The 26,797-nt window shown below is 42.2% G+C and overlaps 1 protein-coding gene and 1 non-coding gene across 4 annotated transcripts in view; both read left to right on the top strand.

Moving 5' to 3' along the window:
- Window positions 1-11,635, top strand: part of GPD1L (glycerol-3-phosphate dehydrogenase 1 like) — a 64,470-nt gene extending 52,835 nt beyond the window's left edge. For 2 of the 3 annotated variants that reach the window (XM_055284729.2, XM_063612668.1), the window contains exons 6-8: window positions 2,155-2,388; window positions 2,845-2,951; window positions 8,741-11,635. In XM_055284729.2, coding sequence (XP_055140704.1) covers window positions 2,155-2,388; window positions 2,845-2,951; window positions 8,741-8,837 — 438 coding nt within the window. In that variant the 3' untranslated portion in view covers window positions 8,838-11,635. The remainder of the gene's footprint in view (window positions 1-2,154; window positions 2,389-2,844; window positions 2,952-8,740) is intronic. The other variant, XM_063612671.1, reaches the window with a different exon arrangement.
- A 2,336-nt stretch (window positions 11,636-13,971) lies between these two features.
- LOC129461720 (small nucleolar RNA U13) lies at window positions 13,972-14,071 on the top strand. Its single transcript, XR_008650674.1, has one exon. It is a non-coding gene; the product is annotated as a small nucleolar RNA U13 (small nucleolar RNA).
- Window positions 14,072-26,797: the final 12,726 nt, after the last annotated feature.

Below are 26,797 nucleotides of genomic sequence, written 5' to 3'. Positions count from 1 at the left end.
GTTTGATGTGTTTTATCAAAAACTGCCTGTGTACTAGAGAAGACATTTTTATTCCCCAGCTCATTTTGTTTTTCACCTCATCCCTCACATTTATAGGCCCTGATGTTTTAAGAAAAGTTATTCTTTCACTATAAAACCTAGTTTTATTAAAATACACTTATTTTAACTCATTTCCCAAACTAAATTCATGTTTTAAAATCTCCCACGGCTCTCTGTATAGTCACCAGGTATTACTGGAATCCCTAGTGTGGTTAGACAGTTGGATGTTTGCTTTTTAGGGGGCATTGAGTGTTCTTGGTAAGGAGCTGAAAAAGTGGAAGGGGCCAGGAACCCAGGGGCTCAACTGAAGTTCCAACTGAGTTGCCACCTGTGCAACTGTGCAAGTGTTACTTGTCATAGGTGGTAATCTGACTTTTACTTATTATTTGGGCCCAGCTCAGATGCCACCTCCTCCATGTGGCCTTCCCTGCTTTGAACGGAAGCTTGTGGCTCCTGCCGCTTGTCAGCACACTCTCTCCCTCTGCCTTTTTTTTTTTTTTTTTTTGAGACGGAATCGTGCTCTCACCCAGGCTGGAGTGCAGTGGTGCGATCTCGGCTTACTGCAAGCTCTGCCTCCCGGGTGCATTCCATCCCCTCTGCCTTTTGATGTGCTTTGTTGTGTCTCTTTTCTCAGCCAGATTGTCAGCTCCTTGAGGACAAGCTCTGTGTCTAACTCTCATCTTTGCAGCTCTCCCCTGGGGGCATCTTCAACCCCTGCATTCCCCTTGCCACCCGCTAGCCCCTGCAATCACTGTGTCCCTCCAGGGCTGAGTGGGGTGCTCCCCACACAGTACATGCTCAGTGCATACCTGTTGAAACGGAGTTTCAGATTCTCAGTACCTTTTATGGAACATCACTTTCTGCTGAGCGTTAACAGTTATTTGTACACGTTTTATTTTTCCTGTAAGGTCAGGGCTGGTAAACGTTTTCCATCAGGGCCAGACAGAAGAGGCCTTGTGGACCATACGGTCCCTGTTGCAATTACTCAAATCTGCAACCATAGACGATGTGTAAATGAATGGGTATGGCTGGGTTCCCATGAAACATTATTTACAAAACAGGCACTTGGCCTAGATTGCCAGACCCCATAGCAGATTATCAGCTTCTGAAAAGGCAGGCTCTGTGTCTCATTTGCCTTGTGTCTAGCAGAGGCCATGCGAAGAGTGAGTGCTCCATAAATACTCATTTGGGGATTATTAAATGAAACAAAAGGCTGGAATTTGAGCTGCACACATACAGGCAGGCCTCATGACCCAGTGTTTCAACTCCTAGGTCATGCCCAACAGGATTGCCTGCACGTAGTCACCAGAGGGCATGTGCCAGGGTGTCCATGGCAGCACTATTTGTCATGGCCCCAAACGGGAAACTACCCCAGTGCCAGTTGACAGGAGATAATTAAATAAATTGCAGCATATTCACAAAATGGAGTACTATGCAGCAATTAAAATAAATGTGCTCTATGTAAAAATATGGATGAATCTCACAAACATGATGTTGAATTAAGATGAAGCTACACATAAAATATTACATATTGTATGACTCCATTCACAAAAAGTTGAAAGGCAGGTAAAACACATCTATGCTGTGAGAAGTGAGGAGAGTCGTTACCTTTGGTGGTGGAGGTGGCTGGAAGGGGGGTCTCGGGGGCTTCTTGCAGCTCTGGCTGTGCTTTTTTCCTTGATCAGTGTGCTGGCTATGGGGGTGTGCTCAATTTGTGAAAATTCTTCAATCTGTCCACTTAGGATTTGTGTACTTTTCTGTATGAATGTTATGGTTGCATAAAGCATTCCATTTAAAATGAAACAAAAAGTAGTTTGTCCAAACATTATTTAACCAAAGACTATTATCAGCCGTTCTGATTTTCTGGCCAATGCTCTTCAATTGCTGACCCCAAATATGGGCTCTTTGTCCTAGAAAGGGGAATATGGAAGCCTTGTCTCTCCTTTCGTCATCTCTTTCACCCAGGTGTACAAGAGCAGAACCCGGCATTGAGCATTTTGAAGATGGAGCCAATGTCCCTGGTCTGCCCCTGCCTCGGCATCCCCCACCACCTCTGGCATCCATACGCACACTGGGTGCTGTAACGGCATCTGGGCTTTGTCATCTCCTTTGCAGAACATCGTAGCTGTGGGAGCTGGGTTCTGCGACGGCCTCCGCTGTGGAGACAACACCAAAGCTGCCGTCATCCGCCTGGGACTCATGGAAATGATTGCTTTTGCCAGGATCTTCTGCAAAGGCCAGGTGTCCACAGCCACCTTCCTAGAGAGCTGCGGGGTGGCCGACCTGATCACCACCTGTTACGGAGGGCGGAACCGCAGGGTGGCTGAGGCCTTCGCCAGAACTGGGAAGGTAGCCCCTCACCTGCTCTCCCGCACCCCCTCCTTCCTTACTTGAGACTCCTGGCTTGGGGTGAGCTGCAGCCCAGCAGAGATTTCATGCTAGCATCTATTTGCTGGGATTGTTCTGTTTGCCTGGCTGCTTTTTCACTTGACTCTTCTGTTCTTTATCTTTGTGTCTTTATCTTTCCTTGGCTTCCAGCAGGGGATTGAAGCTCTTCTGTCACTCTGCTCTTGAAATAATTGATGCTAGGCCAGGCATGGTGGCTCGTGCCTGTAATCCCACCACTTTGGGAGGCCAAGGTGGGAGGATTGCTTTAGGCCACAAGTTCGAGGCCAGCCTGCACAGCATAGCAAAACCCATTCTCTACAAAAAAAAAAGAAAAAAAAAACACTTAAAAATTAAACAAATAAATGATTCTTTAGTCTTTACCATAGCTTTTTAAATATATAATCCTTTGTTTTTAAGACCATTGAAGAGTTGGAGAAGGAGATGCTGAATGGGCAAAAGCTCCAAGGACCGCAGACTTCTGCTGAAGTGTACCGCATCCTCAAACAGAAGGGACTACTGGACAAGTAAGTCTCTCAGTCGCCCATGAGACCAGATAAATATCCATCATTCCTATTCTCAGGACTTCCAGCCCCACGGAGATGAGCTAGACTATTTGACAAGTGCCCTTAGAACTTATCTGGATTAGTTCAATCCTTTGTATTATGTGAACGTCTGTGATGAGAAGCATCTACCTACTCCGAAAACATGTGTTTACACAAAACCAGGCTCAACTTCAATGAAAGGAGCTCAATTCTATAAGTCATGTTATAAAATATGAAATTTAAGATTCTAGTTTGTCTTGCAGGGTGTTTGGTAAATGCTACATATCATGTTTTAAAATTTGTAAAAATGATTACTTTTTTGTTTTTATAAAAAAGCATGGTTATGTTATTAAAATGTCAAGTCAAAAAAGAAGGAAGGACGAGTTAACCCAACATTATACCATTAGAAGGTAGCTCTGTTAACGTTTGGTGCACAGCCTTCCAGTCTCTTCATTGGGTAGGTAGATGGGGCATAGGATGGAATGGGATGGAATCGGATGAAGTGATGGATGATGGGTGGGTGGGTTGGCAGGTGGGATGGGATGGGATGAGATAGATGGATGGATGGATGGATGGATGGATGGATGGATGGATGGATAATGGATGGGTGCATGGGTAGATGGGTGAGTGGATGGGTGGGATGGGTGAATGGATGGATGATGCGTGGGTAGGTGGGATGAGATGGCTGGCTGGCTGGCTGGCTGGCTGGATGGATGGATGGATGATGGATGGGTGCATGGGTAGATGTGTGAGTGGATGGGTGGGATGGGCGAATGGATGGATGATGGGTGGGTGGGATGGGATGGGATGAGATAGATGGAGGGATGGATGTTGGATGGGTGCATGGGTAGATGGGTGAGTGGATGGGTGGGATGGGTGAATGGATGGATAGATGGGTGGGTGCATCCATCCTCCATTGCCCTTCCAGGCCAGTTGTGTGTTGAAGGTGGGCTTAAGTCAGTTTATTTGACACCTGATTGAGAGAGTGAGCCCTGTAGCACCAGAAAAGCTTCCCAGCCTCTCCTGAGGCCGCTCCCCAGCCCTACCTGCTCCACCACTTTCTCTTGCCAATTTACTGAGCATGATTGTGGGGGACCATAATCATGATGCCAACTACACCACCGCATAAATGCTTATGCAGCATATTGTATGTATCCTTAACTCTCCCGTAATACTCGCTGGGGGAGGGGAAGTCTGGTTGCCTAGGACTGGAGGGAGCTGGGCAGCTGGATTGACATGCTGATTGTGGCTAATTCAGAGCATGAGCTTCTCTCCAAGCTGGGAGGAGGGTCGTGGACGTTGTTGCTATTATCTCTGGTTGCAGCTCCTTCATCCTGGTTCTGTCAGTTTAGTTGTCTACTGTTCCCAGTCATGCATCTTTACCTCCCCCTGCACCCAGCACCCCTCCTCCTTTTACCCAGAACAAATTAATCAGCCATGGAGTTCCGTACTGAAAGTTAAAAATGAGGGTGGATGGAGCATTTGTCTTCCTCTTTAATTTGCACTTTATTTTTCTGAAATGGCTTTTAAAACCAGCCATGCAGAGATGGAAGTTCACAAACAGGCTGCCAAAGGAGAACTACCTTTAAATTGTGACTAAAAGGAAAATGCCTCTGACATGCATGAAATCCTTACCTACTTAGCAGCAGACAGTGATATGTTTGTGTGTGGTTGGACTACTTTAATGACCACTGAGCATTTATCAAGGAATTTTTTTAGTCTCAAAAAAAAAAAATGCTTGGCTGTTTAGTGAGACTCTCCCAACCAGAATTTTCAAGTGGCATCTGTGTGCTACCGTGGGGTGCCTTGATAGGATTCTCTGGATGGACAGGTTGGCTGGGCATTAGCCTGTTAGCTCCAGGGGGACATGGACTGGAACTGCGATTCTGGGGCCAGTAGCTTCCTGTTTTCAAAAGCAGGTGTAATCAAGCAGGTAAATCTCTGCTCTGAGCAGACATCTCTCCTTGGTCATGTCCCATTTTATTTCTTCTGATTAGAAATTGAACAGGCTGCACCTGTGCTTAACGACATCACTGCTGGATTGGACGTGGCAGCACCCTTCTCCTGGGCTGGAGTGTAGAATCCCCTGGGACTCCTCCCCGTTCCTTGTACCACCTGCCTCCCAAAGGCAGAGGCCTGTTGTGCTCCCTTTGCACCACCTCTTACTTTGATTCCTTTTTTCTTCTTCATTCTGACCACCACTGCTCCAGTCTTCCTCTGTTTCCTTCTCCCTTCCCTTCTCTTCTCCATTGCTATAGAAAAAATAGCAGGAGGGCAGCATTCAAAGCTGCCCTGTGGCTTATTAGCCATGTGGCCTTGAGCAAGTCACGTATTTAGCTGTTCTGTGCCCCAGTGTTCTTATCCACAAAATTAAGATGGAAGGCCAGATGATCACCATGATCCCTACTAGCTTGAGCACTCACATTCAGAGGCGTCCTGCTCTTACAGAGTGAAGCACATGGTCCTTAGACAGAGGTGGCCCCCCTCAATGAAGCACCAATGTAACTTCCTGCAGTACATCCTCTCACTCCCTATGGTACCTTCTTTTCTTGAATGGAACTTTTCTTTGCCTCCTTCTCAGACTCTCATTTTACCTTAATTACCTTTTCAAAGGCCCTGTCACATTCTGAGATACTAGGGGTTAGGACCTAAGCATATTAATTGGGAGGAGGGCACAATTCAGCCCATACACAACATGTTCTCTGAGGGGCATGTTGCAAGCTCCTGGGTCTCGCTCTGTCACCCAGGCTGGAGTGCAGTGGTACAATCTCAGCACTGCAATCTCCGCCTCCCATGTTTAAGTGATTCTCTTGCCTCAGCCTCTCCAGTCGCTGGGATTACAGGCATGCGCCCCCATACCCAGCTAATTTTTGCATTTTTAGTAGAGACTGGTTTTTACCACGTTGCCCAGGCTGGTCTTGAACTCCTGGCCTCAAGCGATCTGCCCACCTTGGCCTCCCAAAGTGCTGGGATTACAGGCCTGAGCCACCACGCCTGGCCTGGCTTTATTTATAATACTGCACATCACTGCACTTAGTCTGAAGTCTGAAACATCTTAAGCCCTCAGTATTGATTAGTGGGATAGCTGACTGACTGGTTTGTCAATTTTTTTTTTTTTTTTTTTTTTTTTTGAGACAGAGTCTCGCTCTGTCACCCAGGCTGGAGTGCAGTGGCATGATCTTGGCTCACTGCAACCTCCACCTCCCAGGTTCACGCCATTCTCCTGCCTCAGCCTCCGGAGTAGCTGGGACTACAGGTGCCCGCCACCACGCCTGGCTAAGTTTTTGTATTTTTAGTAGAGATGGCATTTCACCGTGTTAGCCAAGATGGTCTCGATCTCCTGACCTCGTGATCCACCTGCCTCGGCCTCCCAAAGTGCTGAGATTACAGGTGTGAGCCACCACACCCGGGCCTCTGGTTTGTCAATTTTTTAAATGAAATGTTGTCTTTTTCTTCCTTTCACCTCTAATTTTATTTAGAGAGTCTTCCAAACTGATCTAATTGGCCTTTTAACATTTTATGTAATAGAAAATAATATTTAGATGGGCAGTGTAGCCTAATGGTTGATCACTGGCTTCAGAGTCCAAAACTGTGGTTCAATTTACTCATATATAGAATGGGGACAATATTTTCTACCTCATGGGGTGATTGTAAGGATTAAACAAGTTACTTGTCTGTAGAAATTTCCCTTCCACACACTTCATATCTCTTGTTAACATCCCTTCCACAGAATGCACTTTGGAAATGCTAGTTTTAAAAGTTGGGAGTGCTTTCAGCTGCAAGAGCAACACACAGTTATAACAGGGAATATGGAGGTGAACATTATTAAAGTGTTGGCCCAGTGGCTCTGGCTCTGGATTAGAATCTCAGTGATCCTGTTGGCTTTCCCTTGAACCTCAAGATGGCTGCAGCAGCTCCAGGCATCACATTCACTTTTACACTCAGAAAGGGAACAAGAGTAGTCTGGGGTAACAGATTTTTCCTCTAGTGCCTCTCAAGGAGAGAAATCTTCCCCGAGAAACCTTCAGCAGATATATTATGTCTTGCTGCCTAGGACTGTGTTACTTGACTAATTCTAGATGAAAGGCTAGGAAGGTGAGTAGTCTCTTCCAACCTTGGGGAAAGGGAGAAGCAGGTTGGAAATGGCTTTGGATGGCCAGTCATCTGCTGCCACACTGCTTTGGGGACATATGCATTGTTCTTGTTTCAGGAACAGGGAAACATAGCATGGAAGGACAAAGAAAGGGGCTGAAGTTTCTAGGCTTTAAATCCCATCCACAGGAATTTATTCAACGAATTCTCACAGAGCACTTGCCCCTTGCTGTGCATGGTGCCAGGCACTGAGGATACAGTGGTGAAAAAAACAGACTTGGTCCCAGTCCTCATGGAGCTTTCTTGGTCCAGGACACACTGTCCATCTTGTGGCTGCTATTATAAGCTGTTGTTACTGCACATCCACCATTTTCCAAGTGTGTACTGTACGCTTCACACGTAAGTCATTTAATACTTGCAGCAAGGCTGTGTATCCAGTCCCATTTTACAGATTGCAAACAGGGTCAGAAGGATTGTGAAACTTGCCCAGAGTTAGCAGGCTGTAGAGTCAGATTTGATTAGGTCTACCTGACTCCAAAAAAGTAACAAAACATTCCATACCTTAAAAAAACTACAATGAAGAAACAACCCTACAGCGATAGAGTCTCGTAAAGACATATGATCTATTAGTACTATTTGTTTTTCTTAAATTAAATTATCATTATAAGATTCTGTCCAGCTAATTTTCAGGATTGCCTTTCAAGACTCTATTGATTCTGCCAAGCTCACTTTGAGCTATTTGTGTGTGTGTATTTAAAAGCCTGGGCAGGCGCGGTGGCTCACACCTGTAATCTCAGCACTTTGGGAGGCCAAGGCGGGTGGATCATAAGGTCAGGAGTTCAAGACCAGCCTGACCAACATGGTAAAACCCCATCTCTACTAAAAATACAAAAATTAGCCAGGCATGGTGGCGCACACCTGTAATCCCAACTACTCTCAGGAGACTGAGGCAGGAGAATCGCTTGAACCCAGGAGGCAGAGGTTGCAGTGAGACAAGATCACGCCACCGCACTCCAGCCTGGGCGATAGAGTGAGACTTTGTAGCAAAAGAAAAAAAAAAAAGAAAAAAGCCTGATGAAATTATTTCTTTAATGATTTTTCACTTATATCTGTATTCACATCTTGGTAGAAAAGGTAAGATAAATCAAGCTTCTGACATAAGATGAGTTCTTTGCTAATCGTGGGTCCTCACTTGGATTCTTGCGGGAGCATTCCAGCCTACATTATTTGTGGTGATGTTTAGACTGCCTCATTGTTATTTTGGGATGATTCTTTCTGGAGAAGGAAGAGCAATGCCTCCTTGCAATTTAAAAATTTATTTTTACAACTTTTAAAATAATGACAGAATACAGACTCCTCCAAGATTTGACCAAGAGTCAGCGCCACAACTCCTTATGTAAATGACAACAGTTTGCCCTGATAGGATTACCATGTGACTTGTTTGTGGACAGTGCGCTCCAGGCTTAATTAGGCAGAGGATGGTCTAGGTTGCACCAGGATCTGACAGCCACATTCCAGAGGCTCTCTGCAGACCAAATAAGAAAGGAATGTAGAAAGTGCTCACTGTATTTTCCATAATCACATACTAACCTGCAATCTGTTAGGACAGAAAACCTAACTTACTCTCTGAAGTAAATCCAGTGGCCTAACCATGTCTTTTCACATTTCTTCCCAACTAGGTTTCCATTGTTTACTGCAGTGTATCAGATCTGCTACGAAAACAGACCAGTTCAAGAGATGTTGTCTTGCCTTCAGAGCCATCCAGAGCATACATAAAGTGAATCATGCAACGTGTTGGGGGAAGTTCTGCCTTTCTGATCAATCTTTTGGGTTCACGTGGAAACCAGGACTTGGCAACATGATGTTTGACTGTAATCTCATCATGGATATGTATGAATTTTTACAGGTTCGTTTTTGAATTGTGAGAGGCAGTTCATTGGCAAAGATGTACTGGGCAGTAACTAAACACACATGCAAATGTGTGAATGGTGGTTTATTCCTCATTCTGTGGATGTTTCTATGAGCCAAAATTAAATGTCTTTTTTCAAAATTGCTTATGAAATTTCCACACAATCGTAGCTTATAAGATTGGAACGATCTCAGCTAAATTTTTTAGATGTAATTCTTATATATTTGGATTGAGGATTTTTTTTCTCATTTTTCTAATGTTAAATTTTAACAAGCATTAACATGGTAGAGTGGAGGAGTGAGTATGTTCAAAGATCAACATATTTAACTTTTAAACATTATCTCAAAGCCAGCATAATTAACTACTTTGATTGTGGGCTGACCTTTGTTTTTTTAACAATCAGGTATTTTTAATTAGATAATCCACTCATGTATTTCCCCCTCACTGCAGTTGTCTGCGTTTTTAGCCTCTTTTCTCTTCGTTAGTTGTCAGAATGTTCCTTCGTCAAGGCTCAGAGGTAATAGAAGACAGAAAATTCATCTGGGATTTTCCTGCTATGGCTGGCACATTCTTCTGATTAACAGACACTTGTATGATGCTTTAGGCCAGTTAGTGCATTTTTTAGCAAACATTTATCTTAAGCATCACAGATCCACTGGGGGGTGCAGGGGGTTACTGTTACTCCTCTTGTCACTCCTCCTGGTCACCTAGTGAGCAGGGACAGAGCCAGGAGTCAAGTGCAATGCCAAGGTGCATGGCCCTCTGAGAAGTCACTGGGCTGATTTGACCTCCAACTGATTGTGGCAAATGCCATGTGCAGCCTTTCCTGAGGCCATAGGAGGGCTTCCTGCAGCTGAGATCTATGCAGGCCATCCTCTCAACAGGTGCCACTCCAAGGGCGGTCCTCGGTGCAGCAGCATCAGCTTCACTTGAGGGTGAGGGGGTGGGGGGGTGGGGGTGGTCTCAGAAATGCAGGTTCCCAGGTCCCACCCTGGACCTCTGAAGGGGTGTGGCATCTGCGTTTCTGATGCTTACTACAATTTGTGAACCACTACTTTAGAAAATCTGCTTTCACTTGGCATTCCTCTAATTGTGTTCCCTAGGAAATGACTGTCCCAAGATCCAGTGATTATTCCAGGTGTTCCCTGGAAAGGTCAAGTGAGTTTGGGAAACACTACGTCTGTACACCTTTTGGAGGTGTAGAATGTGTGTTTATACATCAGTGGAACCCATTTTTCTAGCCTAGCAAGTCCCAAACACATTACACTGAAGAGATTTTGGTGAGGAAACTTGCTGGAGTTTTCAGGGAACACTGTTCTAGGCTTAGGTGACCTTAGGATCACTCAAGTAGACCCTTCACTCCCTGCGAGAAATTAGGATGAATAACTAACTGTGGTATTGTTGGTTCTGAACTTTTACAGTTCAGGCCTGCTGTGAATCTTTGATGAAGCTTTAAGGTGACACTGTTGTACAAGATGTCAGCTTTGCTGAAACGCACATTACCTGGAATAAGTGCTTTAATTGTAGAATTAGAATGAGATTTACTGTACTGTTTTAAATGAGATCGGCTTCAGAATCCATTACAGTTAACTTACGTAGCACTTGATACGTGTTAAAGGAACATATGAATGTAATTTATATATTCCTGGAATTTAAGTTACTTTGTGAGATTTGGGCCTGTCCCTCAGCACCAGTTTAGGATTTCTTTTTTTCTATACCTTGAAATGATTATAAAATAGATTTTCATGGAAATTTTAAAAACTCTATCCAAAACATTTTTGGAGCATTTTAAAGCCCCATACACAGAAGTATGTGAAAGCACACAAAACACTCCAAGTTTCACGCCACCGTTATCCCACTTTGCTTGTCTCATGAAAAATCTTTGTTAAAGTTTGTACATAGGTAACAAAAAGTTACTTTAAAAGATACATAAAGGGCTGTAAGCTAATTGTGTCTAGTAAGTAGCATAATGAGATGTGAAGAGTTGGGACTTTGCGTGTTTTGCGTATTTTCGTCTGCATTCAGCTTCTTACTCTGGGTTTGTACTCGAGTGTTATTTCTTTACAAATGCCCTTGTAATTACCACTCTGAGGTCTGCTGACTGTGTCTCTTGAACATATTAGGATATTCTACACATTATGGAAAAAGGTAAATTTTAGAAGTTTCTGCTCTACTAACTGTAGATATTTATGACTCTGCGAGTTACCTATTTTTATAACCACCTGTGGTCCATTGTTCATTTTAATTCACATTTCTTATGAAGTATGGTAACAGGGAGGGAGACACCTAGACTAGCAGCTCAATTTGTACTACTTCAGCCAATCTGTGAATGTAAAAACTACACTGTTGCCTTGCTAGGATCCACCCTCCTATAATATGGAACAAATATCCGAATGAAATCCACCCTAGGAGATGGAGTCAAACTAAACTTGTGGTTTTTCATTTAACTTTTGACTACAAATGGCCCCATGGCATCCACACCAAGAAGGTGTTGTGACAAGGTGCCGGTGTGCAAAGGGAACTTTAGTTTTTCCACTGGTTCTTATCTGCTAGCCTTTTACATACATGTGTACTATATTTGTTTATAGACTGTAGGTGGATATATAATTTAAAAGCTTGATTTAATAAAGCTTGATTTAATAAAACTTAACCCCCTAAACTTGCACCGTGGATCCTGTTTTTCTTTTTATCAGCTTAGGTAATCATTTATTTGTCAGCTCTTTCTTTTTTCCTGAACTGTGTTTCATTACCAATATCAAAAACAGTTTTCAACAGAAGGGCTTCATCTCTAATCCCAGGCCTTAAATGCATCTGTTTTTATTGTTTACCGATATTTTTATATAATTGCAGTTTAGGATGGAGACCTTCTAGTGAATTTGAAATCCCCTTCTCCCCACTCCATGTATACCTTTAAAAGCTGGGAAAATATAACCAGTGCTGGTCTCATAAAAATATAAGGGAAATTCCTAGAATCCTGAAACAAATAGGGGACTGATTGCCAGAGTCGAAAGGATTGAGTTGTGAAGCTTATGTTACACGAGAGCCCACCAAAGGCTATGTTGTCAGGGAAAAAAATGAAACAAGAAAACCCAGGTAGAGGCACAAACAAGGAAGCTGGGCTCCATGTGGAGAAAAATGTGTTGTTTTGTTTGCTACAGAGTCTTGCTCTGTCACCCAGTGGTGGCACACACCTGTGGTCCCAGCTACTCAGGGGATTGAGGTGGGAGAATCACCTGAGCCCAGGAAGGTTGAGGCTGCAGTGAGCAGAGATCATGCCAATGCACTCCAGCCTGGGAGACAGAGTGAGACACTGTCTTGAAAAGATAAAATAATTGAAAAATAATTCATTATGAGTGAAAACCAACAGATTTTTAAAAACAGAGTTAGAACCTTAGGATTTCAGATAATTTGAGTAATATGATAGATGCTTTTTTAAAATCATTTGAAATCCTTTATAGAGATGGGGTCTTGCTATGTTGCCCAGGCTCGACTGCAGTGGTGTGATCATAGCTCACTGCAGCCTCCAACTCCTGGGCCCAAGCAATCCTCCTGCCTCAGCCTCCCAAGTAGCTAAGACTCCAGGGACATGGTACCACACCCAGCTTTTTTTTTTTTTTTTCAAGTAAACATAGGGTGTTGCTATGTTGCCCAGTCTGGTCTCAAACTCCTGGCCTCAAGCAATCTTCCTGTCTCGGCCTCCCAAAGCCCTGGGACTACAAGCAACAGCCTGGCCAGATGCTTTGAAAGATATTTTTAAAAATAAAGGCATAAAAGAAGATTAAAAAATAAATTATATGGGTGGAAAAAAAAAAAGAACCCAGCCAGGCAGATTTGAAAAGGAACCTATTCAAACATTTAGGAATGAATGTAATCATTTGAAGTTTAAAAATAGGCAGATGGGAAGATTAAAAGACTAGATTTGACAGAGCTGCAGATGGAATTGGCAAACTGGAAAATAGATCTGAGGATATTAAAGTAGCAAAGAAAATATTTGAGAATTTAAAGGTTAAGTGGAAGATAGAATAGGACTTGAACATACATCTGATAGGAGTTACAGAAGAGAGAAAAGGGAGGCAATTTTTGAAGAAAAGGCTGAGATTTGTCCCGATTTAATTATGTGCACTCAATTTTATATTATTCTCCATAATGTGTTTCCATTAAAATTTAATCACGTGGTCTTTATAACTTTTTATGACTGCATATAAACTAAGTTGATGGTGAACATTTTTGAGGAAATACGCTTTATGAAGAATCTCTATGGATAGTCTAATTTACTGAAGCTATGATTGATTCAAGTTACTGAAGCAAGTGATGTTACCTTTGGTAGGGATGGGAGACAGCAGGCATGGTACTGTGGGAAGACTTGTTCTAGCTCCTGCTTAACATTTAATATCCATGTTGTTTAGCCAAGACAGTTAACTTCTCTTTGAGGTTCATTTTTCTCATTGGTAAGTGGGAATAATATCTGTGCAGCCTGCCTCATAGGATTGCTGTAAAGGTCCATAAAGAGCAGGAAATCAACATATTAAAGGAGAAAAATTAGATGATCATGGCAATATCTCCTTGTGGCAGAAACAATACCAAGTTTTCACTAAATTATTTTTTCTTTTTTTTTTTTTCTGTAGATACACAGTTAAATTACATTTCCCAACCTCCCCAGCAGTTAGGTTGCATCACATGATTGAGTTCTAGCCAATGACATAGGGAGAGAAAAATGCCACTTTCAGGTGTTATGTTCTGTCTGATTCGTTATTATTTCTTCTGTGTGTGCTGGTTGGATATCAATTTCCAGTATGTTCTGGAAGTCATACATTGAAGATGATGGACCCCTTTTCAGCCAGGATTCTACAAGACAATATGGAGAAAGTACCCCCCAATCACATTAGTCTGTGATTGATAGGTACAAAAATTATTGTATTATGCCACTGAGACATAGGGGTTACTTGTCACAGCAGCTAGCATAACTTCACTCCATACATTGCTTAAAAGATGTTTGAGGAGATCCTTTTGTGGTTGATAAGTGTGATGATTGAGTTTTCATGCTCATGTATGAGATGTGCCCCCACTCAAACTTGTCATAACATCTGTTTATTATCAGACATGGAAAAAAATAGATGTTCCAGGAATTTAAAAATGGAACTTGCAGAAACATCAAGAGATTAGGGAAATTTTAATCCCTTGGTCACTACAGCATCACAGTATCTGTTTTGCCATCACTTTTTTGGACAGAGGAGGCTATATATGAGTGTGAGTGTGCCTGTGGGTGTGTCTGTCTGACTCTTCCCTACCCAGGATAACTCTGGCTAAATCCAAATTTGTATATCCAATAGTCCTTCTTTCTCTCTCTCGCTCTCTCTCTCTCTTTTTTTTTTGTTTTTGTTTTTTGAGACGAGTCTTACTCTGTCACCCAGGCTAGAGTGCAATGGCATAGTCTAGGCTCACTGCAACCTCCGCCTCCTGGGTTAAAGCAATTCTCCTGCCTCAGCCTCCAGAGTAGGTGGGATTACAGGCGGGTGCCACCACACCCGGCTAATTTTTGTATTTTTAGTAGAGACGGGGTTTCACCATGTTTGCCAGGCTGGTCTCAAACCCCTGATCTCGTGATCCGCCTGCCTTGGCCTCCCAAAGTGCTGGGATTATAGGTGTGAGCCACCATGCTCAGCTTCATCCTTCTTTCTCTAGGACTAATGCCAGCAAGTTCCAGGACTTATAACATGTGCTTAACATCAGAGAAGTCTTCACCAGGTGGTAATGTTCTTAAGATGTCTTCCTCATTTCAAAAGCTTTAAGTTAGAAATGTCATTAATCTTAGATAAGGCCATATGCTACTTGTAACCTCCTAAAACCATGTCTGTCTGAAACCGGAAGGAGTGGTTCTTCAGCTGCCCCTCAAAGACTGAGGAATTAAACTTCTCTGAATTGCACACATTGTGAGTGAAATAGAGCCATTGAAAAGTACTTTACCATTGAACTCAATGCACCCTGTTATTTGTCCAATTGGTGTTATTTGACTCGTTACAAATGGAAATGCTTTTATGCTATGATAGAAGTGTTATTTGCATTTTTGTGACTAGTCTTATCTTTAAATAATTTTTCAATAGGTAACACAGTCATTTGGTGCAAAAATAAAGCCTGCTTCCCAAGTAGTTATTAGAATTTCATTTCACACACATAAGCAAAATATATATATTCTCATTCCCTTCCCCATTTCTCTACACAAAATTGAGCTTTCTAGATGCATTGTTCCACATCTTGCTTTTTTTACTTAACATGACACCTTGACAATCTTTTATATCAGTTATTTTTAATAACTGCCTGTTTAACTTTTTACTTTGAAATAATTACGGATTCATAGTAAATTGCAAAGGTGCCCTTCACCCAATTTTCCCTAATATATCAACACCTAGTTTTTAAAATTGTAAGTTAAAATAACAGTAGCAAAACACTTTCGGCACTGCTCTTTTTCTTTCTTTTTAGTCAGGGTTTTCCTCTGTTGCCCAGGCTGGAGTGCAGTGGCTCGATCCTAGCCCACTGCAGCCTCCAACTCCTGGGCTGAAGCATTCCTCCTGCCTCAGCTTCTTCCAATAGCTGGGACTTCAGGCATGAGCCACCAGCTAATTTCTGAATATTTTGTAAAACCAGGGTCTCGCCATGTTACCAAGGCTGATCTTGAACTCCTGGCCTCAAGTGATTCTCCTGCCTTGGCCCCCCAAAGTGCTGGAATTACAGGTATAAGCCACCACGCCTGGCCCACTTTTAGCACTGTTCTAAGTGCTTTGCATAGATGAACTTATTAATAAAAATATATCACCCCCATATACAGATGGGGAAACTAAGGCACAAAGAGGCTAAAGAACGTGTCCAAATAACAGAGATAGTAATTAATGAGGCCAGGTTTTGGACCTGGGGAATTTGGCTTAAAAGTCTGTGTTCTTAACTCTTAGATAAGACTACATTAACTCCTTTGAGTAATGGGTGTTCACAGTTAAGCAAAAGCAAACAATGATTTGAAGGGTTGAAAGTGTCATCACTCTTAATTCTTTTGCAAACTTTCGTAAATGTACTGTGTTCATGCATGCGATATATTTTAAGACAATACTGTTTTAAAACTTTTTTAATAGTTTTAATATTGAACTTTCCATATCAATATAATCTCCTACATCATTCTACATATCTGCGTCATTTTCTATGACTCTTCCTTAGTTTATTACAGATAAATATTTGTTTTCTGTCTTTTTATTATAATAATTGGTGCAGAAAACATTCTTGCACATGGATTTCTGCTCATTTATATGAGTGAATCTACAGCATAAAATCCTGGAAGCAGAATTGCTGGCTCAAAGGTATGTGTGTTCTTTTTTTTTTTTTTTTTTTTTTTTGAGACGGAGTCTCGCTCTGTCACCCAGGCTGGAGTGCAGTGGCGCAATCTCGGCTCACTGCAAGCTCCGCCTCCCGGGTTCACGCCATTCTCCTGCCTCAGCCTCTCCGAGTAGCTGGGACTACAGGCGCCCGCCACCACGCCCGGCTAATTTTTTGTATTTTTAGTAGAGACGGGGTTTCACTGTGGTCTCGATCTCCTGACCTCGTGATCCGCCCACCTCGGCCTCCCAAAGTGCTGGGATTACAAGCGTGAGCCACCGCGCCCGGCCTAGGTATGTGTGTTCTATACTTTAATAGAAACCGCCAAATCCCCCTTCACAAAGATGGCTGCAATTTATGCTTCTGACCTCACTTTCTGTTCCTAATTACCTCTACAGCCTCTATTAGGGAATTCTTTATAATAACCAGGGACCTAAATTGAACCAAATAAGTCCCAGAAATGTGAGCCTTTGTACTTAATAATTTATATCTCTCCTATCAGTTTCACTGTAAAAAATAAAATTTTTTGTTATTCAAAGCTACAATTGTGTTAAAGCAGCCATCTTACTATAGTTGTACTCCTTTTTTTTTTTTTCTTTTTGAGACAGGGTCTTGTTCTGTCACTCAGGCTGGAGTGCAATGGCATGATCTTGGCTCACTGCAACCTCCACTTCCCGGGTTCAAGCAATTCTCCTGCCTCAGCCTCCCAAGTAGCTAGGATTACAGGCACCCGCCATCACGCCCGGCTAGTTTTTTGTATTTTTGGTAGAGACGGGGTTTCACCATGTTGGTCAGGCTGGTCTTGAACTCCTGACCTCAGGTGATCTACTCACCTCGGCCTCCCAAAGTGCTGGGATCACAGGTGTAAGCCACTGCACCTGGCCTTGAAAGTTTTTGTAGTCACAGAAAGGTTCATGTAAATGAGATGTTTATAACGAATGTTAAAACAAGAAACATTATTTTGTTAATCACAAATTCACTATTTATTCAAAACCTCTTCAAGCTGTTGTGAAAACAAGCTGAAATGGGGGTAAGATGCTTTTCTGGGGGAGTTCCAGGTTCTAATTAACTATGACCCTTGCCCACTAGAGGCCGCTCTTCATGAATAACTTTTCTCTAGGCAGCTGGCATCCTGTGAAAGACAACACCATTATTCCTATGGCATTTTGGTCAAGTTTTTAGAAGAACACATATTTCTTTATGAACTAAACTAAATTTGTACTAGGAAGCGCCCAGTGTCTAAGTTTCACTTTGACTTTTAAACTCAAAACAGACCACAATTTGTTTTTGTTGTTCCAATAAAACTTGATTTACAAATATAGACAGTGGGTCAGATTTGGCTTGAAGTCTGTCAATCCCTAGGTTAGCAGACAAAGTTTTTAAACAAGAAGAATAGAGTTGATGCAGCCTTTCTCTGCAAGGGGACACAGCCTGGGAAATAGAGGTCTGGAGCAAAATGTGAGTCCCCAGAATACAAAGGATACAAATGAGGAGATCCATAGGGTCAGGTATGGGGGCTAGGGGCATGGAGCTTCCATGCCCTCCCTGGGCATGTCAGCCTCCGGGGACCTCCATGTGTTCAGCTATCCGGAAACTCCCAGACCACACATTTTGACATACAGCAGCTTTACTTTCACTGCTGGCCTGTGTCCACCTAGATGTCTGGGGGACTTTTGTTGCTTCTTGATCTCTTTCTCTTCCTTGATGTTGGAGATCCACTTACGAACATCTTTATTAAATTTCTGCTTTCTTCTCTCTGTCTCTCATTCTGACAAAAGCAAAAATACTTGCTTCCTGCTTTTTGCTTTTAGGAAAGATTCCAGGAACACACCTGGGAAATACTTTTAAAGGAGGCAGTTTCAGCAAGGAGAGTGGGAGGAAAGATAAAACCTCTTTGCATCCTAATCTTCCTTCTGGTTTGCTTGTCTGTTATCTTTGGAGATAGCATAATTTTCACCAGGATGCTGTGTAATCATGAAGCTAATGAAATGTAAGCTTCAAGACCCTCACTTGTGTAAATCCTTTCTAAGGCCCTGTACCAAACTTTGTTTTCATAGATTTTTATTTTTCTTAAAGTCATAACTCCCTAAAACTAGTCCATCTCTAGTTTCAGAACTTTGGAGTCAGGTGGGGGTTCAAATTTTAGACCTGTGTGAACTTGGGGAACTAACTTCCCCCAGGCCTTAATTTTCTTGTCTGTAAATAGTATCTTTTATCTTGGGTTTCTTGAGAAGTCAGAAAACATGTCATTTGCTTTTCCCAATTCCCCAAACATATTAGGGGACTTCATGATGGAAAGAACCCAGAGAGAAAATGACAAATCCATATTTGGATTGAATTGCTTGGGGCCTTTGTGGGGAGATGTGCAAGAAGCAAGAGGACACTCTGGACAACACATCAAAAGGGGATGAGGAGCAGAGATGTCGGGTGAGGCCAGTGTCCAGGCAGTTACTGAAGCCAGAGTTTGGTGAAGGAAGTATCTGTGTGGCAGGAAGGAAGAAGTGGGAGTCTAAGCCCAGCACGGTGTCCAGGGTGAGGCCTGAACTTCAGAAGTTCACATTTCATTTCTTGCCGGTAATTTATAAATTTTGCACCCCATTCCTCAGGACTTAGTCATTCAGGACTCTGTTCTCATTGATCCTGCCGTCCTAAGTGTGACAACCACACGGAGTCCGTTTAAAATTAATTATTGCAATACCCAGAGTAATCACTTGAGGGCAGCACTGCGCAAGGGTTATGCAACCAACATCGTTCATTTGACAGATACTTAGTGAGGACATGTCATGTGCTAAGCGAAGTTGTAACTAGGGTCAAGGAAAGCTTTCCTGAGGAAGTGACCCTCGACCCATGTAGCAGGATGGGGTGGAATTAAATAGGGAAGGAAGAGCTTTTCCAGGTAAAGGTAGCAGCATGTGCTAAGAAGTCTCTGTGATGGTAGAACGCCTGGGAGTGGGGGAAGAAGGGACAGTGCGGTGGTAGCTGGAAAAGTGAGTAGGATGTGGAGGCAGATCGGGGTTAGAGCTCAGTTTCTGGAGCCTATTAACATTTTCTAAGTGGTTACTATATGTCAGGCCCTTTCCTATAACTTATTTCAGGGAAAGTGGTAATAGTCCCATTTTACAAAGGCACAGAGGTATGGCTACCACCAGTCTTTCTTCAAGGCACCTCTCCTTCCCAGAGCATCCTTGTCTCCACTGGACACTAAGTTTTACCTTTCCTTCAACACATGGGCCAATTGTGGCTTCAAGTTGAATATCTTACTGATCTTTTTGTGCATACATCCAGTTCTGTGCATACATCCTGTTCTCCCTAAGCCAGAGGTTCTACTGATACTGTGTGTCCTCAGTATCTAGCCCAGAGATGACCACTAGCGGGTGCTCTGTTCCAGTTGGTTCCTGTCTGGAAATAGGCACATGACATGGCGATTTGGCAGATCAAATGACATAGTGATGTAGTAGATCTTGGCTCCACTTCACCCCTCCCTGAATCCATGCATTTGGCCACGAGACTTTACAGACTTTACAGACAGAGTATATTTCCCAGGCCCTCAAATCTGGGTTTGGTCTTGTGACTTGCTTTGCCAATGCAGTGTGGCGGGAGTGATGGTGTGCCAGATGCAAGCAATATATATATTTATCAACATGACTTTCTTCTATACTTTTGCTCTATTTAGTCTCATTTTTAAGGAGATAAAATATGAATTCTATTTTAAATATTTTTAATGCATACAATAGCTCAAATTCATTTATTTTTATCTGCTGTCTTACTTTCCATTATAAGAATAAATCCCATTCTAGTTATTCATTTCTCTATTGATGGGATTTAGGTTGTTTGAAGGTTTTTTTTTTTTTTTTTACTAATAAAGAAACAAAATGGAAAATATTTCTGTGCATGCCTCCTGTGTACCTAAGTGAGACTTTCTCATGGGTATATACTAGGAAGCCATGGGATACTCACATCTTCAAATTTACTAAAATATTACTAAATTGCTTTCCAAAGACCTTGGACCAATCTATTCTCCCACCATTATTAGTATAGAAGAATTCTCATTTCTCCACATTTGGCATCACCTAGTGTTGCCATACTAATTTGTGTAGGTTTTTGCCAATCTGATAGGTCTGAAATGGTATGTGGTTGATATTTTAATGTTCATTTCCCTGATTTCCAAAGATGTTGAGCTTCTTTCCTTGTGTTCATTGGCCTTCCAATTTCCTTTTGTGAGTTGACTGTTTCCCTTTTCTTTTCTTCTTCCTTTTTTTTTTTGAGTTGACTTGCTCCTGAAAGTCTGTCTTTACATAATCTTAATATTTTATATTATACATAATGTATTCCTGTATATTATATAAACATAATATATTAAAGACTATAATATAGTATATACAATACATTTAAAATATATATTCTTTGTATATTTGGTTGCTTATATGCACTGCAAAGATCTTCCAGTATTTTATAACAGTTTTATTTAGATGTAGTTCATATATCATACAATTCAACCATTGAAAGTGTACGATGGGTTTTTGTTACAATTTTAGAACATTTTCACCAACTTAAAAAAAAAAAACCCTCATCTTTTGGCTATCATCTCCCTATTCCCCCATCCCCAACCCTAAGCAACCACCAACCTACCTTCTGTCTCTATAAATTTGCCTATTCTGGACATATAAATGGAATCATATAATATGTGGTCTATTGTGACTGGCTTCTTTCATTTAGCCTAATTTTTCAAGGTTTATCCATGTTGTAGTATGTATCAGAACTCTATTCCTTTTTATGACCAAATAATATTCCATCGTAGGGATATACTACATTTTGTTTTCCCATTCATCATTTGAAGTAATGTTTACTGAAAAATGTAACTGAAATTCAAAACTGTTTTTAATAGCATCTGATTTCTACTCATCTGATCTGGTTGCTTACCCCTGACCTCTCCTCACATGTAAATAAAGTGGGGTTTTTTTGTTTGTTTTGTTTTTACCATGATGATCAAAAAGTTTCTGACTGGCTTTGAACTGTACTTCATTGGTGAAAATCCTCCATTCCAATCCCCATAATTAAAGAGGTAGGCCTGGGGACCCTTGTTATCCCGTGTGGCCTGGGATCAAGAGCATCAGCATCACCTGAAGCTCGTTAGAAACTCACTCTCTAGTCTCCCAGACCTGTCTGGATTACACTCCGAACTTGAAGGAGATCCCCAGGTGAGTCCTGTGCCCATTTGCTTTGACAAGCTCTGCCCTGGACCACTCTTTCTCACCCGGGTGAGTGTTGGAATCACCTGGAAGCCTTTGGGAACAATACCAAGGACCTGCCCGCCTTTCTGAGACTCTGATTTCACTGCTCTAGAGTGGGTCCCAGACTTAGAGTGTCTCCAGAGCTCCCACGGGATCCCACTGAACAGCCAGACCTGATGCAGATATCTTTGAGGGGCAATCACAAATTTTTTCTGTAAACCACTTTCATTTAGGGATGTTCAGTCTACATGATTTAAGCCACCAGATGTGCAATTCTGTTAAGCAAAACTGACTGGTTCTCGGTGAAGGAGCCGCAGGCCCCTTTTTAAAGGGACAGGAGTATGACGGCCAGTTACACCTTATGAGTGGGTGTCAAGGCTCTGTTGACAAAGATGGCTTGTGTTTCTAAGAAAACACAGCTGAAGCCCTGTGAAGGGTAGGTTGCCAAGGATGTGCTAGTTTTTCTTGGTTCATTTTCAGTTCCCCGTTTACAAATTTGCTCTGCAAATTTCGAATGGCTACTACTTTAAGCAGTGTTTACCCAAAAATGACTTCTTCCTTACTCCTGCCAACAGAGTGAATACAATAAGAACGGACATCTTGGGTAGACATCAGGATGTCTCTTCTTAAATAAACCCCATCCTGATCTTATCTTTGTTAAGGAAGCTGTGGCAGCAACAAGCTGTCAAATCAATTTCCCTCCCTTCTCATCCCTCCAAGGATTTCCTTGAACGCATGTGTTTCTGTTCCCTGTCATGTCACTGGGTTCACACAGCAGTCACCACAGTAACCTTCTCACGGGTGGGGGTGGGGAGTTCAGCATCCACCCTTCGTATCCACAAAAGGCTTTGCCACCTTGCTGGGGGGTTGTCTATGTTTCCTTGTCATCTACAACCCTGCCCCATTTCTGTTCCAGACAGTGGCACAGTAATGCCCCAGACTGAGGTCACTTTTCTTGGAGTTAAAGGAAACAGGAGAGGGATGCATGGTGTTTGCGCCGTGCATCCTGCCGTTACCCAACTCACAGATACGTGTGTGCGTCCTCTGGACTTCCTGGCTATGGTCTTTTCAGCCACCTCAGAGACTGTGTCACCTTGACTTACCGAAAGGAGTGACCACCTGAGAATCAAAGGCCCCGGGGTTCCTGAAATCCACACCAGGCAGGGCATATACAGGTGTCAAATCGCTTCTTGGGTTCTCTCCATAAGCAGCTAAATGACTACGCTGTTAACTTGATCTATTTCTCTCATACTGGGCCAGAGAACCCTGCTTTATTTTCCAGATACCTAGTGCTAATTCTCCTGTGTTTGTGACACTTTCCTAATTCCAAATCTGGGATATTTTTCTACTACTTGAGGCAAATTCCTTAGAGGCTTTTAATCTGATAAAGAGTTCTCAAACCTGGGCAATCCAGGGTGTGAGTCTTAGTCTGAGAGAGGACAGACCTCCTTTAACCCAGCAAGTCAGAGATCTTTCCTGAGTGGTGAGTTCTGTGCCCCCAGAAGCCAGCATGGCTTGCTTAGCAGTACAGTACCCTGGGCCTGCCGTGGACAATTACTTCTGGTTTTGATCTTCACTAAAGACTTTTGCTTCATTTTCTGGTACACTGCCTTTCTGATCACATTACAGGTCTGCACCTGCGAGTCTGTGCGCATGTGTGTGTCCTTTGTAAATAACTGCCTGTTCTTTTCTTTCAGCCAGTCCTTGCCTGCTCCCCTGCCCTGCCTTTTTTATTTTTTAAACTGGTTTCATTCTTTTAAATCAGAACTCCAATAAATAATTGAGTAACCTGGCCTGAGGTCCCTGCCTCCTGGAGGTGGGAGTATGCACACAATGCTTGTTGGCAATTTTCACAGAAGGGTGTTGAGCCGCTTGCAATGTGATTTATTTTTCCTCCAGAACAACTGATCGCAACTTCTGAGACATCTCTGATGTCCTCTGCAAACTCCAGCGTGCATGTTCCTGCGTGTGCTCTATTGACAAGGATTTGATGTGAACATCATTTCTTTCAACTTTAGTACATGAATCTGCAGAAGAATCTGTGTTCCTGTTGATTCACAGAGCTGACTTCTTCATTGGTTTCTATGACAGCTTTCTGAAACAACAGGCTGGGGTGTGTGTGTGTACATGTGTATGTGTGTGTGTAGAGGAGGAGAGAGAGAAAGGGGAGAGAGAGAGAGAGAAAGAGAGAAACAGTACCCCACGGATTGATTTCATTTGATCATTATGCCTAGGTTTCCAAGTCTGTCTGTCACTCCGCTGCGTCCCTGTACTATCATGCCTGTCTTCTACTCCCTTTTCTTTTCTTTTCTTTCTTTCTTTCTTTCTTTCTTTTTTTTTTTTTTTTTTTTGATACAGAGTCTCACTCTGTCACCCAGGCTGGAGTGCAACGGCGCAATCTCGGCTCACTGCAACCTCTGCCTCCCAGGTTCAAGCTATTCTCGTGCCTCAGCATCCCAAGTAGCTGGGATCACAGGCCTGTGCCACCATGCCCAGCTAACTTTTTGTGTGTTTTTAGTAGAGGCTGGGTTTCACCATGTCGGCCAGGCTGGTCTGGAACTCCTGACCTCAGGTGATCTGCCAGCCTCGGCCTCCCAAATTGCTGGGATTACAGGTGTGAGCCGCTGTGCCCAACCTCTCCCTTTTCTTTCTCCGCCCCCTCTTGTTTATTTTCTTCATTCCTAACCATCACATCCAGTTTCATCCACTTTAACACAGAACATTATATATGATTCTAAATTAATTAAACTTAAGAAGTTTTACTGTCCTCTGTTATTAAATGTCAGCAGAATAGAATGATTTCTTTTTCTTCTTAAAGAAAGGAAAAAAGTGGTAATTAAAATGCTTTCTTTTTCCTCTTGATTTTTTTGGATGCAATATATATGGTTTTGATGTCAAAATTTCAATCACCCTGTATGATCTCATCTTTTTTTTTGTTTTGTATTAAACCAAGAGCATTTTCCCATAGTACTGAATATCCTTAGGGAATATATTTAACCATGTATAAGTTGATGACATTTTTAGTGTTTTATTTTAATTTGGGGATACACAACCTAATTATATCCATTGGTCTATTGCTAGTGGTAGAATTACAGGATTTGAAGAGTAGATTTTCAAAGCTTTCAATAAATATGACTCAACTGCCTACCAGCCACGTATGAATGCCCAGGTTAGTGCCCATCCATCTGGCATTGAGCAATATCTTGGAAAAATACAACTTTGCTCATTTAATAGGTGAAAATGATATCTTCATATTTTCAATTTGCATTTAAGTATCAGTAAGTTGAAGATTTGGAGATAATAGCATTTAGAAAAGGAAAAAGTTTACTTGCAAGAAACACGGGGACCTCAGAAGGAACTACTCATCACATAAAAAACACAGCAGGTCATTAACAGCAAACACTGCAAACTTACCAAGGCTACTGAATTTATAGTTGGTGTGTTCATGACAGAAAACCGGCAATTTTCTTACAGGGTTATCATTTCTACAAAGACTGGGGTAGTCTTCAGACAGCAGTTTTGCAAAAGTCTGGGATAAAGTTGTTTGCATTAGGTAGTCAGCAACTTACAGGAAATGCTTGGGAGTTCATTTATTTGGGGCGCTAGAATTAGAGAGGGTTCAAAATGTTTGTTTTCCTCTAATCATGGGACTTAACGGAGGCAAGAGATCAGTTTTGCTTCCATGAGACTTTTCAGGTGTAGACAGGACTGTGTATTTCTGCTTGTATAACTATATGTGTCTTTTGCCCTATTAATTTTACTGGGGCGTACCTTTTGCTTATTTAACTTTATTTGCTATATATTAAAACTCTATTGCCATAAAATGTAAAAAACAATATTTTCAGTGTCATTTGCCTTTTGGTTTATGATATTTTATCATAACTAACACTTTTATCTTTATGTAGTCAAATTGTTCAATTAGTTTCCTTATAATTTCTGCTTTGGCACCACACTTATAAAGTCCTTTTCAGCCAGGCGTGGTGGCTCTCGCCTGTAATCCCAGCACTTTGGGAAGTCAAGGTGAGCGAACCACTTGAGGTCAGGAGTTCGAGACCACCTGGCCAACATGGTGAAACCCTATCACTACTAAAATTACAAAAATTAGCTGGACGTGGTGGTGCACGTCTGTAATCCCAGCTACTCAGAAGGCTGAGGCAGGAGAATCCCTTGAACCTGGGAGGCAGAGGCTACAGTGAGCCGAGATTGCGCCACTGCACTCCAGCCTGGGCAACAGAGCGAGACTTCATCTAAAAAAAGGAAAGAAAGAAAAAAGAAAGTCTTTTTCAGCTCTTTTTATATTGTTTATAGGCAACCCACAGAATGGGAGAAAATATTTGCAAATCATATAACTGATAAAGGATTGATATCCAGAATATACAAAGAATTCCTACAACTCAACAACAAAAACACTCAATTAAAAAACTGACAAAGGGCTTAAATAGGCATTCCTCCAAAGATATACAATGGCAGTAAGCACATGAAAGGATGCCCAACATCACTAATCACTAGAGAAATGCAAACCAAAACCACAATGAGATACCACCTCACACTCATTAGGAAGGTTATTTTTTTCACAATATGTAGTTAATAACAAGAGTTAGTAAAGATGTGGGAAAATTGGAACTGCTTTGCATTGTTGGTGGGAACATAAAATGGTGCAGCCGCTATGGAAAATAGTATAGTGGTTCCTCAAAAACTTAAAAATAGAATTAGCATATGATCTAGTAGTTCCACTTCTGGGCATATTCCCACAAGAATTGAAAGCAAGGACTCAGATATTTGTACACTGACATTCATAGCAATATTAATCACAATAGCCAAAAAGTAGCAGGAATCCAAGTGTCCACTGAGATGAATGGAGAAACAAAATATGGTCTACACATACAATGGACTATTCTTTTTTTTTTTTTCTTTTTTCTTTTTTTGAGATGGAGTCTCGCTCCGTCGCCCAGGCTGGAGTGCAATGGCGCAATCTCGGTTCACTGCAAACTCCACCTACTGGGTTCAAGCGATTCTCCTGCCTCAGCCTCCCGAGTAGCTGGGATTACAGGCATGCACCACTGTGCCTGGCTAATTTTTGTATTTTGAGTAGAGTTGGGATTTCACCATGTTGGCCAGGCTGGTCTCGAATGCCTGACCTCATGATCCACCTGCCTCAGCCTCCCAAAGTGCTGGGATTACGGGTGTGAGCCACCACGCCTGGCCCATAAAATGGACTATTCTTTGACCTTAAAAAG

The sequence above is a fragment of the Symphalangus syndactylus genome, chromosome 1 (genome assembly GCF_028878055.3).
Source record: "Symphalangus syndactylus isolate Jambi chromosome 1, NHGRI_mSymSyn1-v2.1_pri, whole genome shotgun sequence".
Taxonomy (NCBI): Eukaryota; Metazoa; Chordata; class Mammalia; order Primates; family Hylobatidae; genus Symphalangus; species Symphalangus syndactylus.
The sequence above is the reverse complement of the archived record's forward strand: the minus strand, read 5'-3'. Positions and strand labels throughout refer to the sequence as shown.